The 15,003-nt window shown below is 36.7% G+C and overlaps 3 protein-coding genes and 1 pseudogene across 3 annotated transcripts; 1 reads left to right on the forward strand and 3 right to left on the reverse strand.

Moving 5' to 3' along the window:
* Positions 1 to 3,621: 3,621 nt before the first annotated feature.
* On the reverse strand, positions 3,622 to 5,405 carry LOC114542272 (folliculin-like). The gene is made up of 5 exons (XM_028561947.1): positions 5,357 to 5,405; positions 5,205 to 5,241; positions 4,725 to 4,806; positions 4,502 to 4,563; positions 3,622 to 3,918 (listed from the first exon to the last, which is right to left on the reverse strand). Exons 1-5 carry the CDS (start codon positions 5,401 to 5,403, stop codon positions 3,793 to 3,795), a joined length of 354 nt encoding a protein of 117 aa, XP_028417748.1. The 5' UTR covers positions 5,404 to 5,405; the 3' UTR covers positions 3,622 to 3,792.
* A 460-nt stretch (positions 5,406 to 5,865) lies between these two features.
* Positions 5,866 to 9,282, reverse strand: LOC114542270 (folliculin-like). Its single transcript, XM_028561945.1, has 5 exons — positions 8,287 to 9,282; positions 7,448 to 7,506; positions 7,125 to 7,194; positions 6,910 to 7,043; positions 5,866 to 6,031 (listed from the first exon to the last, which is right to left on the reverse strand). The coding sequence occupies exons 1-5, from the start codon at positions 8,353 to 8,355 to the stop codon at positions 5,866 to 5,868; spliced, it is 498 nt and encodes a 165-aa protein (XP_028417746.1). The 5' UTR covers positions 8,356 to 9,282.
* LOC114542273 lies at positions 8,855 to 10,224 on the forward strand (annotated as a pseudogene).
* A 785-nt stretch (positions 10,225 to 11,009) lies between these two features.
* Positions 11,010 to 14,600, reverse strand: LOC114542271 (CUB and sushi domain-containing protein 3-like). Its single transcript, XM_028561946.1, has 8 exons — positions 14,494 to 14,600; positions 13,225 to 13,359; positions 12,906 to 13,082; positions 12,469 to 12,660; positions 12,099 to 12,296; positions 11,770 to 11,943; positions 11,374 to 11,555; positions 11,010 to 11,102 (listed from the first exon to the last, which is right to left on the reverse strand). The coding sequence occupies exons 1-7, from the start codon at positions 14,549 to 14,551 to the stop codon at positions 11,440 to 11,442; spliced, it is 1,050 nt and encodes a 349-aa protein (XP_028417747.1). The 5' UTR covers positions 14,552 to 14,600; the 3' UTR covers positions 11,010 to 11,102; positions 11,374 to 11,439.
* Between the last annotated feature and the right edge of the window lie 403 nt (positions 14,601 to 15,003).

A 15,003-nucleotide genomic window follows, 5' to 3' on the forward strand; every position in this document is an offset into this window, starting at 1 on the left:
ATACCTAGTAAATCAAAGAAAAAATTATTTGGTCAACGCAGTACACATACAGTTAAGTAGGATTCTCATCAGAAATTTGTGGCCTGTAACATCCAATTAAAGATTTGTTAATTTGTGATATCCAATTGAAGATTTAAGCAGTATATACAATATTGCATGTAAAACCATAGAATGTCAAGTCTATATTTTAAAAATAGAGCAATTTTTTCGCCGTCGATGTCGTGTCCCAAATAGTTGCGTGCAGTTCACGCGAGACGTGGCACGAGATATAATTGATATTGCAGTTTGATAAATTTAACCGCCAGGGGCCGGTTGTTCGAAAGATGGATAACTTATCCAACGGATAAGTCCTATCCAACGGATAAATCTGCTATCCAGTGGATAGTTATCCATTGAATAAAAACGCATTGCACGAAGCGTGGATAGTGAAGTGGATAGCTAACCAATAGATAAGTTAAAATTTACCGGAAGAAAACAGGATTATCCTGAAATTTCGTACCACAACGTCAGCTGTTGCTAAGCTTCTCGAGTATAGTTACTGAATGGAAAAGACTTGAACAAGTGATTTGCTCGAACTTTGCACTTCACATCATAGTGATTTTATTAATTAAACACATTGCAATTTTATTCCTTGACCTTGCAACGCTTTGCTATTCGGTTCCATAGCAAATTTAGGAACACTATTTTAATGCTCGCGTGAAGGAAATTACTTAGATATTAGCAAGTTTTCTTGGAATAGGTTGAATCTTTCTTTGCATATTCGCGTTTATAAACTGATTAGAAGCGTATAGTAAATTTACCGCCTATAATAAATGCGAGGATCTCCAAAAAATCGCCGCCCGGAACGGAATGTGTAGGCAACGTGAAACGCTGCTGCGACAAATCGCATTTCGAAAACATTTCTAATAGTGAATACAATCATGATGTGTATTAGTTTGTTGAAACACAGTAACAGGAATATGGCATTTTGTCCTATTTTATATAAATGTTTACAGTGTTACCTCAAAGATACATCTTTGAATTTATCCACTGGATAGTGGATTTAAACCACCTCCAGACCTTGGATAAATTTATCCGGTAGATAGCGATTTTTATCCGCTGGATAAAGTTATCCAAGCTTCGTGCAACGCAAGTCACACGCTGGATAAAACTTATCCGTTGGATAGCGACTTATCCGTTGGATAGCGACTTATCCACCATTCGAACAACCGGCCCCAGCTCGAAAATCGGGGACTGGGATGTGACACGGCAAAAAATCGACTCGTCATGTGGTACAAATACCGTTTTTCGATCGCACAATTTATATTATTTTGAAATATGTGAGATTTTCAATAACAGTCGTTATATTGTAAAGCGCTCTTGACTCTAGGCTACGAGATGTGATGTGAAATTGTATTTGGGTTCAGAGGATGATTATAGTGAACTCCTCTGATGTAGTCAACACCGATTGTGACTAGGCCCGTATTGATAACATTTAATAACAGTGTAACTCAATATTTCTTAAGGTAGTACGATCAGGTAGTTTATAGTGACAAATTATTAGTTTAAATGTGGGTTTTTTTCCGCGATCGTGCAATTTATTGAATTTACACAGGCTCACTCGAGTTCTTGACATTAAAGGAATTGCAAAATACCGAACTCAAAGTAATCTATTGATGTATGCAATGTTCTTATAGACAAGGACACACTAGTTGAGACGTGACCCAACGCCATCAAGAGAAAAAAAGAATACATTTTGAAATGCTTTTATTCATATCTACATAGTGTTTACGTTTTCTAAATTTTTCCTAATCTATTTCATGCACATGCGCGTTTGCAGTATTACATAGTAAAAAATCCATAAACCAAGTCCGTATTTCTTATTGTATATATTCATGCATAGCATACACCGTTGTAACAATCACCGGATGCACAACCTCCACAGCCTTTCCTTGCGTTCATCTTTCTCTTCATATTTTTGAATTCGTGCTTGTTCCCATTTCGAAACGCCAACTCCGAGTCATCCGCCTGTATTCAAAAAGCTCACTCACACTCACACTCATCGAGTGTGGCATATGAATTTTGTTAATTCTGGCAAATGAGAAAGTTTTCTTTCAATAGATGGAAAGATATAAGGTAAATCAGTGAAAATCAAGCCCCTTTTCGGCTGGAAATACCGCCATTGAAACGTGATGAGAAGATTAAGATCTCCCACTCAATGGGTTTGAGTGTGAGTGAGCTTTTAGAATACAGGCGATCGACATTCTCATCGTTCATCCACAACCAATTCGGCTTGGCAAGGCTCGCGTGGATCACACACAGCACAAACAACACAACTACGAACTTTATGCAGCTCTTCATATTGTCATCAAACCTCTTTCCAACCAAAGTTACTTCGGTTAACTCGTTCTTTTCTTTCTTTATGGCCCTCTCTCTCTCTCTTCGCCTGGGCTAATACATCTATGGACACGATGAAGTGCATGTTCTATGCTGTGGAGTGCTTATATACCTGCGTCTTTTCACCAGATGTTTCATACGTTAGTTCGTTTAAGGCCGTTTGGAACGGCTGCATCTTCGTGCTCATTATCTAGTCTTGTTCTCTGAGCGTTCGGCGCATGCGAAACACGTTTGAAGCAAGCCTCATAATTAAATGCGTTTGTGTACATGACCCTTAAGTCCTCCAACAACAGAAACCAGGACTTCAGACTATTTGCCTGGTGCACACACGAATATAAGTCTCAAGTCTTTAACACGTTTCCTGATCTCTTGCCAATTCTCCCCTCAGTTGCATTCCGTAATGTCAAATCATCGTAATGTCAAAGTTGTCTACCCAAAATTACCATTTTTACCCTTTTCGGCTTCGCAAGCAGACGTATAAATAGCACACCGCATGACCATAACAAGACGACATATATTTCCAGCTCTTCATAATATTTGACCTAATATTGTCGCTAATTGCTGCGCGTGGTAATCAATATCCATCAAGGAGCCGCTAGTAAGTTTAGTTTTTAACGTCCTTAAACAATACTTGTTGGTTACGACATCAGCTCATACATCTGGGACAGTTGTTGATTTCATATACATGTGAGATATGCCCCCCATGTTTATGTCTAGTTCCCCAGCACAGTTCTCATTGCAAAAATCTAGCTCATTTGAGGAAAAACAGCCAATCAGTGGTCACCACCTCGACAATACTGATTACTGAGTTAGCATTTCCTTGAACTCTTTCTATACGTGCATGTTACTTGAAATTATTTAATAAATGACTTTTCTATTTTCATGCATGCCAACTAGCACATGCATGATAAGCACTGATATAGACTAAGAATGGATAACATCGGCAATAAATAACTGAAGCTAATTCTGGCATTGTCGAATGACCATTAAAATTCAATTTGTTGTTGGAAAGATGTTTTAAAGCTTTTACATTTCTACCGGTTGAGTAGGAAAAAATAAATTGTCCCAGATAATAATTTACTCATAAATAGCTTTTTCCCTTCTGAATTTGCAGGTGAAGACATAAGTGGGCCTATATATCATTACTATAAATGTTCTACTACAATATATGTCGTGTTTGAAACATGATAGAACAAACATTACGATATGAAATTCACATCCTGACTCTTTTGCCCATGATGAATTCAAATATCACCCATATCATTGAATTTCAAATAATATTATTATGCAGATGAAAGTGAGACAATTGATGCATGCAGCAGTGAACATTACTGATTATCGTTCAAGAGATAATTATGAATTAATTTAAACAAGAATTCATTCTTCATGTTGTAGTGTGTACTCTAAATGAATACTTCAAAAAAAGATGGAATACAAAGTATAGCTCACCCTAGGAGGGCCTTCTAGAACTTTCTCTGTCACTCGATGTGCACCAGCTTTAAGTATCCAAGCAAAGTACAGATGAAGATAGTGAAATAAATGCTGAAAACAATTTTGCAAAAGGAAAATGGTACAGTAATTGGCCTAATGTAGCTGTTGATAAAGCATTGGATTCAATGCACTAACAGTAAATAATATAGGTCTATTACATATGTTTGTCTAATAATATATGAAACCCGCATACAGCATAATCTCAAAACAGTGCTACAAGAATATATGTACTGTACTCTGTAGTAAAGTATCTTAGACACCATCATGAGTAATGTACACACATGAGTAATATGTACACCATCATGAGTAATATCTACACCATCATGAGTAATATCTACACCGTCATGAGTAATATCTACACCATCATGAGTAATATCTACACTCATGAGCAATATCTACACCATCATGAGTAATATCTACACCATCATGAGTAATATACACCATCATGAGTAATATCTACACCATCATGAGTAAATCTACACCATCATGAGTAATATCTACACCATCATGAGTTATATCTACACCATCATGAGTAATATCTACACCATCATGAGTAATATCTACACCATCATGAGTAATATGTACACCATCATGAGTTATATCTACACCATCATGAGTAATATCTACACTGTACCTTGTCTTTTGTTAAATCCTGAATTGCGCGAAATGACGCCCTGTGTTGTCGTCGTAAGACATCTAAAAGAAAAATATACATTGATTAGAGACAGACGTTAGAATGCATCTTCGAGTTTAACTTTAAGGACATTTGAACATGTACCCAGTACCTTTACCTTTGAATTCTTAGAAACCCTGAACATGTCCACATCTAAGCAGGCTATACTACATCACAATCTTACCTGAACTGGTAAATCTGTTTCTACTATCCCTGCCTGACCTTTCAAAGCGAGCTGCTTGTTCAGAATTAAAAACCTCTACAGCCTTGAAAAAGAATTAAAGGACCCAATTATCGCGGTTATAACTAATACTCAGACTACAGTGTATACGAGTTGCAGTATGTTCTTTATAGTGGCGAAATAATTTAGCAGGACTTGGCTGGTTTTTTTACTATTTCATTGCAAACCTCCTCTAAGACAAAATTATTGTACCGGTACTTATTATAGGTATAATATATAACTTTGTAAAATCTCTAAAAATAGCAGTAAAGCTTCATCCCAAGACCCAATCACGAAGCAGCCGTGGAAAACAGTAATCTCTGTTATTTTAACTAATCTCTTTAAAATAGGATATTAATAAGGCTAGCATTACAGATAAACAAGATGGTTATGAGATCAGTGGAATCATGAACATATTAGTTGAGCGGAAGAGGAAATACTAACCATTTTTTGAAGTTTGTCAATTATTTCTTTAAAATGTCTACAAAAATATATTTCAATTCCAGGTCAAACATTGTAATTCCTAACTTCTCTGTTTGAATGTGCATTTATACCAAGCAAGATGAGTACAAATTTTCAAAAACGTATTTCCTTACTTGACTAGAAATGACCACGAATTAATAAGGTATATTCGATCCATCATAACAATTAAATGCTGTACCTGGATAAAACACAGGGCAATTTTACTAAACTCAATAGTTTTATGGTCATATCGTGATGACATCAATTTTGCTAAATACGGTGATGTTTTATGCTGTTTAGTTTACCAGTTTTGTTCGTGAATGTTAGTAAAACTGCCAAGTTTGGCTGGGAGTTGTTGTAAATTATGGAAAATAAGCCATGCGAAGTTGACGAAATTTTGTATACTTTTTATTACGACCAAAAGTTTTTAACTAATTCAGTTACACATTTCCGCACGTAATACAAAAGTATACAAAATATTAAATATGCCAACTTCGCATGACTATATTTTCCGTATTTTACAAAATTTCGCAGCCAAACTTTGCATTTGCACTAATTAAGTAAGATCTTTCTAGCTGTGTTGATTTATTTTCTTCTAGTTACTTTGAACAAAAAATTAGTCTAAATAAGCGCAAGTCGTCCATTAGATAAAACCCTCAAACTTTGCGATTTCAGTGCTATACCTACCAACGGCGAAGACCTCTGGCTTGAGAATCTTTAAGATAAACGTGTGACTTAAAACATATCCATTAGCATCCTCTCCGAAAAATATTGGTCCTTCTCGACCAGGACATATTTCACAACTTAGGCTGAAAGAAAAAGACATCCTGGTCCTCAAATTGTATTCTGTTATTCTTCGGTGTTACGTAATGCGTACTAGATCTCTGGGCCAGTTGCTTAAAACCAGTTGGCCTACCCGGGTTAAAGCAAATCTTTACATCAATTTTTTTAATCGCTTGTTACAAAGTTGAATATCTTTTCTCATAAATACTTTTCTGGACCGATAGAAATCATATTTTCTAAAGTTTTAAAACGAACAGTGATTCAGAAGCACATAAACTAAAACACTGGATTAAAATTTAACCCAGGGTTAGCGCTAACCTTAAAAAATCTTAAAGATAAAATTGACTCACGGAGAAAAAACGGTAAATTAACATAACTATTTCTGAATTTTCCTTCAACTTGAAGCTATGGTCTTAATTAAAATTTCTACAGCAAGTTAAGTTTCTAGCTTTGTTTGTTATACAGCTATTATCAAGTATTTCAAAACTTAGAAAACTAAACTCAGAAAAACTAATAGGCAGTACGTGGCTTATAATCATCCCTAGAACTATAAGTAAACTGGAATGCTGACTCATGGAAATCAACTGGAAACCAAGACACTGTAATCACAGTGAGTCATTGTCTTGTCATTGTTCACTGTATGTAATTTGCTTAGCAGCAAATATATGCAATTTATTATAAATTGCTTGCTGTTTGAGGCTGACCCGCACTCAAATGAACGTATTCTTGTGAATGCGTTCAAAATTAATGTTCGAACAAAAGCGCGAACACTTCTCGACAAAAAAGCCTATAAAATTTCGAACACTATTTGAATATGTTTCATCTCTCACAATACAACATGTCTTTTCCTTAAAAAATGTGATTACCTGGAATATGTAACTTAAGCTGTAAGGATGATAAATACCTCCGTACACATGCTTGTCGTACAACAACGTACACATCATGATGGGCTGGATTACGACTGCTGGAATACGAAACACTTGTATGTTTATCCACACTCAAAAAACCTGGATGGTCAGGTGGGATTGATCTGCATGCCTACAAAGGCAATTTGTATTTTATATGAAACATCAAGATAAGCTTCACTTAGCTTAATTCCCTATATGAAAAATACCATACCTCGCACTGGTTGGATTTTGGTTGAGATGATTTTGATGGTGAGACATTAGAAGCACTTGACTGAGATGACCTGCAATGACAGTCCGTCACAAGTCAATAAGCCAGCTAGGATATGCTGGAAATGACTCGCAACATTCTCCCAGGACAAACTATGTTGTATTTTGAGGACAAACTAAGCTGTATTTTGTGTCATTAATTTTCAAAATAATATTATATTTAGTCCAAGCTGTGTTTACCAAATCACTCTGTATATACATATAGTCTGAAACAAAAGTGAATGTCACACAACCCAATCCCACAAATTTAATGAAAAATAACCACACCTTCTACTTGCATCCTTTTGTGTCCCGAGAGAATTACTCACTGGATCATCATGAAAAGCCTAACAATAGAAAGGCATAAATCATCAGTTAGTAAAAACACCATGTGTATTTGTTATATGCAGGGCTTTCTGTTTTAACTTCTATACTTTTTGAAATATGTTGTGTTGTCTGAATATCTAACATACTGTATGAACTAGTTAGTGTTTTTGATGAGAAGAATTTGAAAATGTAAAATTTAGGAAAAATATCATCAGAACCGATCCGCACAAGGGACTTGATTTCCACATTAACACCAAGGACAGCAAAGTTCTAAATTGACATCTTTTTCAGGCAATCACCATAAGTATTGGTTTCCTATTTTAATGCAGGCAAACACTACAAGCATGGCAAGATCGACTGACCCTTAAAAGGTGGGGTCAGTCCATAATGTTAACAAACGCTTTGTTTACATCTTGAATCCATATATATACTTAATATTTCCTAAATATCAAGAACTTTAAGAATATTCTACAAACTTTCAGTTCACTATACTTCTAAATGCATATGAGAGAGTGTGACTACCCACTGTTTATGAGCAGAACCGACTGTAAGTTTGTAATCCTCCTGTAAACAAGCTTGTATTTACTAATAAATTGCCTATTGAACAATAATCAAGTTGTATGATCTACCTAAAAAACTAGCTGTGACACTAGGGATTGAAGATAGTTGATTTAGCTTTTGTAAGATCATGTGACTAGCATCAACCAGGTTGCTTCAAAACATTATAAAATCGTTTGTTTTCTCGAAGCAATATATACTCACGAAGTTATCATAAACCATTAAATATAAGAATCTAATACCTGCGTGCAAAATAACACACTAGGACCATGGATTTCACAAAAATGACAAAGTGCAATGACTGCATTCATACTTCTTTGTTTTTGTATTTGTCGCTATCTGCAAATACTTCATCTAGCGGAAATCTTAGCGTGCAGGGGGTGGGATACCACACGCATAACAATATTCACGTCTGTACCAGTGGTCTGTACCCACTTTTGAAATGTTCACCACACTTACGATTACCTTACCTAATTCTGCCTGTCTACCCGCGTCTCAGTTTAATCTGCGGAGGAGAGTGCAGCTAAATGAAAACCCGGCTTTATTTGGGTGGGCCACTGGGTAAAGCTTGAAGGCGATTGCACAACATTTTGTAATGAGTGGACTAATCTTTTACTTGTAATGAGTGGACTAATCTTTTACTTACTCTGTACGCAGGATTTCCATCCTTGCAAATTACTATTGCATCTAATTTCATTGTTTATTTAGTGAGTAAAATCAAATTAATCAATAGAGCAAAGAAGAAAATACTTCGCTTTGCATTGAATGTAAAGCAGGCCGTGATTCCTAAAAAAAATTGTAGAAGTTAAAATGAATACACGGTACACCCGTCTATTACTATTAAAGGAAGATTTAATTTATCACATTGTGTCTTCTTCTCAAGAAATATTCCTAGAAGTAAACAAAAAAACTCCGTCACTTCAGTAAACGTCCCCAATGACTTGTCTTACAGCGGATTGGAGCTCTCCGTATTTTTGAGCGATGAAGACGTATTTGATGTTGCAACGAATATCCAAAAATCATACGGTATTGCATTAAGAAACAACATCTATGGTCTTGAAAATAGATTGGATGGACAACATCGTATCATCCAATTCCTACTGGAAAGATTTAAAGCTAAAGCTGAGTATATCTTAAGTTGAGTCTTCGATGACCAAGGTTATTTAAAATCTTCAATATACAGTGGCTTCAGCAACAACTCTTTAATTGAAAAGAATATCTTTAATGGCAGCCCAAATTCAAGATCACACCATGACCATGTCGTGTACTTAAAACGATTTGATGGTATGAAATTCCTGGAAAACTATGCAGGTGGCTGGCCCAGTGACTCCAGCGTAGGATCAAAGCAAGAACCGGCAATAATCTTGTCATCGCCCGTAACTATATCGATGATACAGGAATTCTCATGTACACACACATGATAGCTAAACCGGGTGTAACTATTTACAAGGGCCTAAAAAATGTCTTAGTTTATGGCAACCATATCGTTCAGCGGACAAACCAGAGTCATCAAAAAAGCGGTATTTATTACAGCGAGCCACATTTCGCTGGTCTGGATGAAAACGTCACGTATTCTGCGAATGTCTTTGAGATTATTGGTGGGCAAAATCCGCCGACACTGAGAGGATTGTATTTTCCTGAACAATGGAAACCTGGCAGAACACCACGTATACGAAGAAAATTTTTATTATGGTACAACACGGAAGGTGGGAATTCTCTATCGCCATAGACATTATACACCATCTTATTAAACTGGGAACATATCAGCTACTCTAATCGCACCATACCAGAATATGCGACTGCCCAAGTGTAACATACCGACTTATACGCTTAGGAATGTAGGGCAATAATTGTAACTTTGTTCTACAGGGCGTCTCAAATAAAACAAAAAGTAGTGGGTAATTATATTATTAGAATGTCATATATTTTCAGAGTCTCGTATATTCGAATACAACTTAATAGTCATAAGATGAAGGTTACAATGAATCATCAATGTCATATATGTATTAGGAAGCCAGCAGAAAATGAAATGAACGTTTTGTACGCTCGTTAAACCTGATACCAAAATTAATTGATCTTTAGCATATTAGAACTTTTTAATTAGCAGTTTTTAAATGTCTGCATGATCTCTCTGCATTTAGTTTCTAGTTTAACACTTATCACAAGTTTTACCAGAATGTACTTTAAAAGAAATCTATGAAATCAATTATTTTCTTTTTCACATCAGTTTGCTTTGCACAATGTGGGAATATCCTCCCATATTTGAACCAAGTTCCATTTGAACACAATGGCATTTCTCCATTGACCGGGCCAACGACAGTGAAGCCTTTCTCACACTTCAACTCTGCTCTGCTGCCACTTCTATAGATTCGCTGCGGTATATTCGCGTTTGGGACATGACATGGGGCTAAAAAAATAAAAAATATCTTTCTCGAGAATTTCTGCCGTCCTCCAAGCTCATACCAAGGCAAGGCTTACTGACTATTTAGGCGTTAGGGGGGTGTACTGTACGAAACCCAAATACCCGGGGGGTTTTTTCGATACCAATCTACAAAAATTGACATGAAAATTAGACAATATATAGTACTGCCTAAATTCTGTGAATTCCACATTCATCACCCTTTTATTAGAACTGAGCTTCTTTAAGATAGCGAATGGTACTAACAAACGACAATATACCTGGAAGGAAAGATCATGCATAAATATCCAAGCCTCGCTGGCCGAGACTGGCTGTTGTAGGAAGGAATTAAGACTATAGGATAATGCAACCAATTGCAACCTCGTATCCAGGGTTCTATCTTCGCTCCCGGTGCTCTGGGAGCCCTGGGAGGTGATATTGGTATATATATTGTACTCTGATTGACAAAGTAGAATTACAAACCTAGGCACTCTGGAACTTTACTTGACCATTTACCATTTTCCATGCAGAGAGTAGAATTCTCTCCTGACATAACGTAATCGGAACTTTTGCATTTAAACTTTGCTGTCGAACCATATTCATAACCAGACACATTAGCTTGTATCACCTCTGATATAGCAAACCGTTCACAGGAAACAACTACAACATGCCATTAATGAAAAGTAATTTGCGATATGCAATTGACTGGAATGCAATTGAATTATTGAATAACATGAACTCTAAAAGTTTTGCTTCATTAATTTTGTTTCTAAAACAAGCTATAACGATACATGTTATTTGATTTGAGTATGGATTCATGACTTTTATTTTACCGAAAAACAAGAGTTGGCAAAGCAAAATCGCAAACGTTTAAAGCGTGCATATATAAGAATGACCTCGGGAATTGAAACATGTTTTAAATTAAACTTACTTTTACAATTTGGTGTTTTTTCTGACCAATTTCCATACTTGGTACAAGAGATTTGGGAATTTCCAATCAGATTATAACCTTTGTCGCATGAAAAATCGGGCTTCGAACCACATTTGTACTCCCGGTGAGACTAGTTTTGCCATTTGGAATGTTCGATATTGATTTGCAATTGGTTTGGACTTCTGCAGAATTTATAGGTTATTCCGCTATGACGCGGTTTAATTTCAGGGTTAAAGCAGAGCTCCCACAATTCATTTGCATTTGGCAGAACTATATATAATAGGAATAGGTGGGGGGGCAGCGTGGAGGGAACGTCACAGGTAGGTTCGAGAGGGCTTAGAGCCAGACCCTAGAATGTGGTTGCTACATAATAAGTATATAATATATCATTCTTACTCTTGCAAGAAGGTTGTTCGTCCGACCAATTTTGATCTGCGTTACAGACACGATAAGTAACACCGATGAGTTTGTAACATTCGTCGCAGTAAAATGTAACTTTACTTTTAAAATTATAAATTAATCCGTTCTTGCCGCCATTTGCTGGTACGCCAGGGTCGCCACAGTTTTTTGCTATGAAGAATAAAATAAACTTGAAACGGAAAAAAATAAAGGCCCGAAGTTTTCCCGACATTGTCTTTGGGTCTGAAGGGTCCCAGAGAGATTATAAACAATAAAATGCTCTTTCTAGATTGTTTCACAATAGGTAAGGGGATATTTTTACATACGTAAACATTCAAATGACGCGGGCAGTTTCCATGTTTGATTGAGGCACGTCATTACTTGGGAAGATCCCAACTTCATATATCCTGGATTGCATTTAAGAAATATGCGACTGTTATGTTTGGCTCCTTGAGATGGGGTAAACCAAGTTGGATAATAGACTTCAGAATTAGCAGGAAGCTTTGGTGGAGGACACGATACACCTATAGCAATAGAAAGGCTACCATTGTGAAATATTTCAGAGACGTACCAAACTTTTCCGAGACCTGGTAACTGAAAAATTATGACCACCGAAGCGTCAATAATCGACCTTTTAGGCCGAGATGACTTCTGTAACCGTATCCTACGTTTAATAAATCCATAACTAATACATACGATAACATTGCGGTGTCTTCCCGTCCCATGTTCCATCTGCTTGACATGTTATACTGTCTTTTCCCTCGATAAGATATCCAGCATTACAATAATAGTGTAGTACTTCTGATAACCTAAACGTTTCACTCGTGTTTCTGATTGGCTCACGTCGTAAAGTGTTATTTGAGACTCCGGGATCAACACAGTTCTTCCCTGCAAGAAACATTTTATGTAATGTTCCGGGCGCTAGCAAGAGGGCGCCTGAGCCATAGAACAGACTGTGCGTTCAATTCCAATAGGATTTCAATTATTTTCTCTTTTTTCGCCACAGGGTTTTTTGAAAAAGGCAACCTTTTAAGACTTTCTTTCTTGTAATATTGATAAGTGCATCATGAAATGAAGTGCATCAAATGAAATAAAGACAAGTAAATCCAAAGAAAAATCTATTTTTCATTTACCACATTTGGCTTCTTCTCCGTCCCAGGTTCCCATTCCACGACACCTCCTTACACTGGAACCAGAAAGCAGAAATCCTGGATTACATGTGAAGACTGCAGTGTCGTTAAACTTTTGACTCTTAACGACTATCTTTCCATTTGCGAGAGTCCTGGGTTCCAAATGCTTGCATGTCAAACCTTTATATAATTTTAAAACATTAACCACGGCTGAATCAAAATGCATATAGCGCAATGATAACAATTTGTGCAGTGAAAAAATGCGATTATTTTATATATGCACTATATACACATAATTCCAAACCATTACTTTAATAAATACCTCTCTTGATACAGCTATAACCACAGTCTCCGTCACATATACATTCTCTTCTGCCGGAAGAACAACCCCTAAAAGGCGTACATCCTCGTGCACAGTAATTGTTGTCTTCTTTGATCGTCCTTGGACAATATTGACCTGAGGAATACAGAGAATGTTTGGATGAGAAAGATTCAACTCGTGCAGGGTCAGGCTAGTATCATCACGTTTCGTATCACAGGGCTTGACTTAAATTAAATCTTCCTAGATCTTACGAAGAACTTTGCCCACCGTTGAAGGGTAAAGGTAAGGCTACCTCATTATAATCAGGAGAAGTGTGACAGCTTTTATATAAGATTATTTCTTATAAATTATTTCTTTAGCTTAAATATGCCAAAAACCTACGTTCACTACACTCGGCTGGTTTCCCACGCCGTATTTTACATGTGCAGAATACATTATGACCTGGAATTTTAACGTGAACTACACATGTGTAAATGGGAATTTTCACACCGGGAGATCATCGACTTCTTCTTAGGCTTAGCCTTCCCGGCTTTCCGTGATCGGTTAGCCTGCTCGCAGACTGAATTAGCGGGCCGGAAAATTAAAGGGAGAAAATTCACCCCTTAAATTCTCCGGCCCCCTAATTCAGTCTGCGACCAGCCCAGACAAAGACCAGAGCACGAAACAGACTGCGAGGATCAGGATAAATGCGAGAGCCGAGTGAAGCTGTTTTTAAGATTGTAACACAATAGAAAAGAGTAGTTGTAGCTACAGGTGTTTTATTCTGGAATATAAAGAACGCAGATGTCCTTTTTCAGAATAAGTTTTATTTTGGATCCTTCAACAGTTTGCTTCCCGTAGTTACTACCGCATGTCGCATGGTTAGTGTTTTTAATACGCAAATAATTTGTGAAGGGGAGTCAAAGCTACAAACCACAATCTGTAATCAAGTTGCGTAGCTGTATCAATTAACTAAATAACAAATATCACAGAAATATAACAAGTTGAAGCTACCAGAGTCAAAGTAATTCGAGTCCTACACTCAAATAGCATATATAAAACTCAATACGCCTGAGTATTTATAAGCTGTTTCGTCTAGTTCAATCATCATTTTTTATAATGACACTTATGGATTGTTTAAGATAACCAAATATTGATAATTATCCCAAATATTGCAAATGGAACGGTGCGCAGATTTCAATCATCTGATGAAAATGTATTTATTTGCGTCATCTTAACGTCTGAAAAGGATGTTTTACGTTAGTTTCGATACCATCAAAAGTGGCTTACCTTGTACGAGGGTAGGCAATACTACACCGATCAACACAAATGCAATTGATGCAGACATGTCTTGAACTTATCAGAGTTTGACTACGTTTGTTAACAATTTGGATCGTTTTATATAAAATTTTTTGAAATATGATCTTTAGGTACACGAATTCACACGAAGGAGAACTTCCGCATGCCCTCCAATCAATATCTGCTGGCGAAAGCAGCCGAAGGTGACGATTGAGATTGAATTAAGGCCATGTTACACGGTGCAATTTTTCTTGCAACTTGCAATGCAATTCTACTTTGAAGAGATGTATATTAGTGAAGAGTCATCAAAATGTAAGTGTTAAGCGCTGGTCAAACGAGAATGATAGTTGATGAGAGTTGCAACTCTCGCTTGCGTTTGACCGCGAACTCTCATACACTCTCCTGCACTCTCATCAACTCTCATCGACTTTGAACCGGTTCAAATTTTGATGAGAGTTGATGAGAGTTTGGGCGCGTTTGATCGGTCATGAGAGTTGATGA

Source organism: Dendronephthya gigantea, unplaced genomic scaffold (assembly GCF_004324835.1).
Source record: "Dendronephthya gigantea isolate DGI-Jeju-01 unplaced genomic scaffold, DenGig_1.0 000344F, whole genome shotgun sequence".
Lineage (NCBI taxonomy): Eukaryota > Metazoa > Cnidaria > Anthozoa > Malacalcyonacea > Nephtheidae > Dendronephthya > Dendronephthya gigantea.